General features: G+C 40.1%; 1 protein-coding gene across 1 annotated transcript; it reads left to right on the top strand.

Annotated features, from left to right (window-relative positions):
* Positions 1–294: 294 nt before the first annotated feature.
* On the top strand, positions 295–1,230 carry LOC109573545 (olfactory receptor 4D2-like). Its single transcript, XM_019980789.2, has one exon. The coding sequence runs from the start codon at positions 295–297 to the stop codon at positions 1,228–1,230; it is 936 nt and encodes a 311-aa protein (XP_019836348.2).
* Positions 1,231–3,124: the final 1,894 nt, after the last annotated feature.

Raw genomic sequence — 3,124 nt, 5'->3', positions numbered from 1 at the left:
TTCTGTTGGACTCTGTTTTCCCACCACTATATTACACTGAATCTTTGAAAAGCAGATAGCATGCATCTGGATGGCTTTAAAATATCTCATGAATGTGTATTCCAGCATCAACTAGTGAAATCTCCAAAGACGAGGCCACTTATATCAGAACATGGTATTATGATTTACAGATGAGGGTGTCCATCATTTGGACTTGGACAGTTGCTTTGAGTCACTGAGCACTAAAACAGCATGTAGCAACTTCACGCATCTCTGTCTGTGGTGTGTTTTCTTTAGGTGTATGGAGAAGACATCATGGCATCACGGAACCACACGTGTATGACAGAATTTGTCTTTCTGGGGCTCTCACAGACTCAGGAGCTCCAGCTAGTCTTGTTTCTGGTGTTCCTGTTTGTCTACACAACCACTGTCATGGGAAACCTCCTCATCGTAGTGACAGTGACCTCTGATTCCAGGCTCCACACACCCATGTATTTTCTGCTCAGAAACCTGGCTATCTTAGACCTCTGTTTCTCCTCAGTCACTGCTCCAAAGATGCTGGTGGACTTGCGTGCTGAGAAGAAAACCATCTCCTACCAGGGATGCATGACTCAGGTCTTCTTCTTCCACTTTCTGGGAGGTGCCATGGTCTTCTTCCTCTCAGTGATGGCCTATGACCGCCTTGTTGCTATATCCCGGCCCCTCCACTATGTCACCATCATGAACACTCAGCTCTGTGTGGGGCTGGTGGTGACAGCCTGGATGGTAGGTTTTGTTCATTCCATCTCCCAACTGGTCCTGATGCTCCCACTGCCTTTCTGTGGCCCCAATGTCCTAGATAACTTCTACTGTGATGTTCCACAAGTTCTGAGACTCGCCTGCACTGACACTTCTGTCCTGGAGTTCCTCATGATCTGCAACAGTGGGATGCTGGATGTCATCTGGTTCCTCCTCCTCCTGGTCTCCTACTCAGTCATCCTGGTGATGCTGAGGTCCCACTCAGGACAGGCAAGGAGGAAGGCAGCTTCCACCTGCACCACCCACATCATCGTGGTGTCTATGGTCTTCATTCCAAGCATTTACCTCTATGCCCGGCCCTTCACCTCCTTCTCCATGGACAAGGCTGTATCCATCAGCCACACGGTCATGACCCCCATGCTCAACCCTATGATCTACACCCTGAGGAACCAGGAGATGCAGGCAGCAGTGAAGAGATTAGGGAAACGCTGGGTGCTTTGTAAAAAGGAGTGATAGTGGGTCACTTCTCTTTGACTTTGTTTTCTATTTGCAAAGTGGAGAAAAAGCTGTCGTATCTGTCCTCTTAATAGCTTGTGGATGTGCTGTGAGGGTAATTGTAGAAGTGAATGAGTATCAAAGATAAGAAACTTGTTCAGATTTTTAGGAAAAAGGAAAATATCCTTTTTTTTTTTTTTTTATGTGGTGGACTGTTTGAACACTCCAACGCAATAAGATGCGTTGCCATGGAAACTTTCTGGAAAGCCATACCCTCCTTTCTGCCTTCTTGGTGAACAGTTTCCTCTTAGGATGACAGCATTTCCCCAGAAGAGCAGTTCTGTTTTCTGTATTTGACCTATTTTTCCTGTACCCCATGTAGGTGTGAGTCTGGATTGTTGGAAACTGTACCCTAACCCATCACTTATCAAATAGATAAGCTTGAATGAGACACTTGGCCTCTCTTGAACTCATAACTTCTTCTTCAACAAAGTTACTGAAATTAGTATCTGACTCCACACTTCCCAGCTTTATTATAAGAATCAAATCCAAAAAATTGTGAGAAAACATTGAGTAAACCATATGTTTTATTTGATTCAATTTTCAAGTTTGAAATTATCATGAATATGTAATTTTTTCTCTTTACCTTTTAATATATAGAGTAATTATTACAAGCAAAAGATTATGTGTAAAATGCATGTAAGTTGTAAAACACTATTATGTGAACATTCATATACCTGCTACTCAGTTCAAGAACCATAGGGTACCAAAAGCTTATACCTACCTACCCGTAGATTCTCTCATCACATCACTTTTCCACAGATGAAACTATATTTTTGAATTTTATGTTTATCATTCCATTGCTCATAAAAATAGCTTTACCACATTTTTACACAATCAGTTTATTGTAATGTTTTGCTTCTTTGAGTTTTATAATCATATCAGACTGCATATAATATTCTGGTTTTTTCACTCAACAATGTTTTTTTTTTAATTTATTTATTTTAATTGGGGGCTAATTACTTTACAATATTGTAGTGGGCTTTGCCATACATTGATGTGAATCAGCCATGGGTGTACATGTGTTTTAAATGCTGCATATTATTCTTTTTGGATTAGTTTAGTCATTTGTACTGCTGTATAATATGCCATTATGAAAATTAGCTTTGGGGGATTGTGCCGTTTTCATTTTAGCCAACAGTACTCTTTTGCATATTCTTTTACTTGTCTCTAGCTGTTTTGTTGAGGAGCTATGGGCTTTACCTTGAAATGGAATTGCTGAGTCATGATATCTTCAAACATTTACCTTTACGTAAAAAGTGCCAAATGGTTTTCCAAAGTTGTGTCTCATTCACCTTCATCAGCAGTGCTGAAGTGTTCGCATTAATTCATGTTCTCCTAACAGTGGAGAACTTCATTTTTGCCCATTAAGTGGGTAAAAATGGTATTTCACAATAGTCTTAATTTTAATTTCTCTAACGTTTCTTTCCATATTTTTTATTGTATTCAGGTTTTCCATGAATGCATTTTGTTCACTTTTTCTATTGAATTTTTCTAGTTTATGTAGGAATTCTTATATAATTTGTTGATGATCTATTTTCAGTTATATTTATTATAATGCGTATGTGCATGCTAAGTCGCTTCAGTCATGTCTGACTCTGCTACCCTATGGACTGTAGCCCACAAGGCTCCTCTGTCCCTGGGAATCTCCAGGCAAGAATACTGGAGTGGGTTGCCCTCCTCCAGGGGATCCTCCCAACACAGGGATTGAACCTATGTCTCTTAAGTGTCTCTGGCATTGGCAGGATTTATTGCTACAACTTCTCCCAGTTTGTGATTTGTCTTCTCTACTTTTGTTGTTAGTTTTCATGTAGTCAGGCATACCAATCTTTTATTTTAGTATTTGTTCTTA

This window comes from Bos indicus, chromosome 19 (assembly GCF_029378745.1).
Source record: "Bos indicus isolate NIAB-ARS_2022 breed Sahiwal x Tharparkar chromosome 19, NIAB-ARS_B.indTharparkar_mat_pri_1.0, whole genome shotgun sequence".
In the NCBI taxonomy this organism is placed as follows: domain Eukaryota; kingdom Metazoa; phylum Chordata; class Mammalia; order Artiodactyla; family Bovidae; genus Bos; species Bos indicus.
This window is presented reverse-complemented; position numbering and strand designations above follow the sequence as displayed.

Coding starts and splice junctions, on each gene's coding strand:
- LOC109573545 (XM_019980789.2), top strand. CDS start 295: ATGGCATCACGGAACCACACGTGTATGACAGAATTTGTCTTTCTGGGG.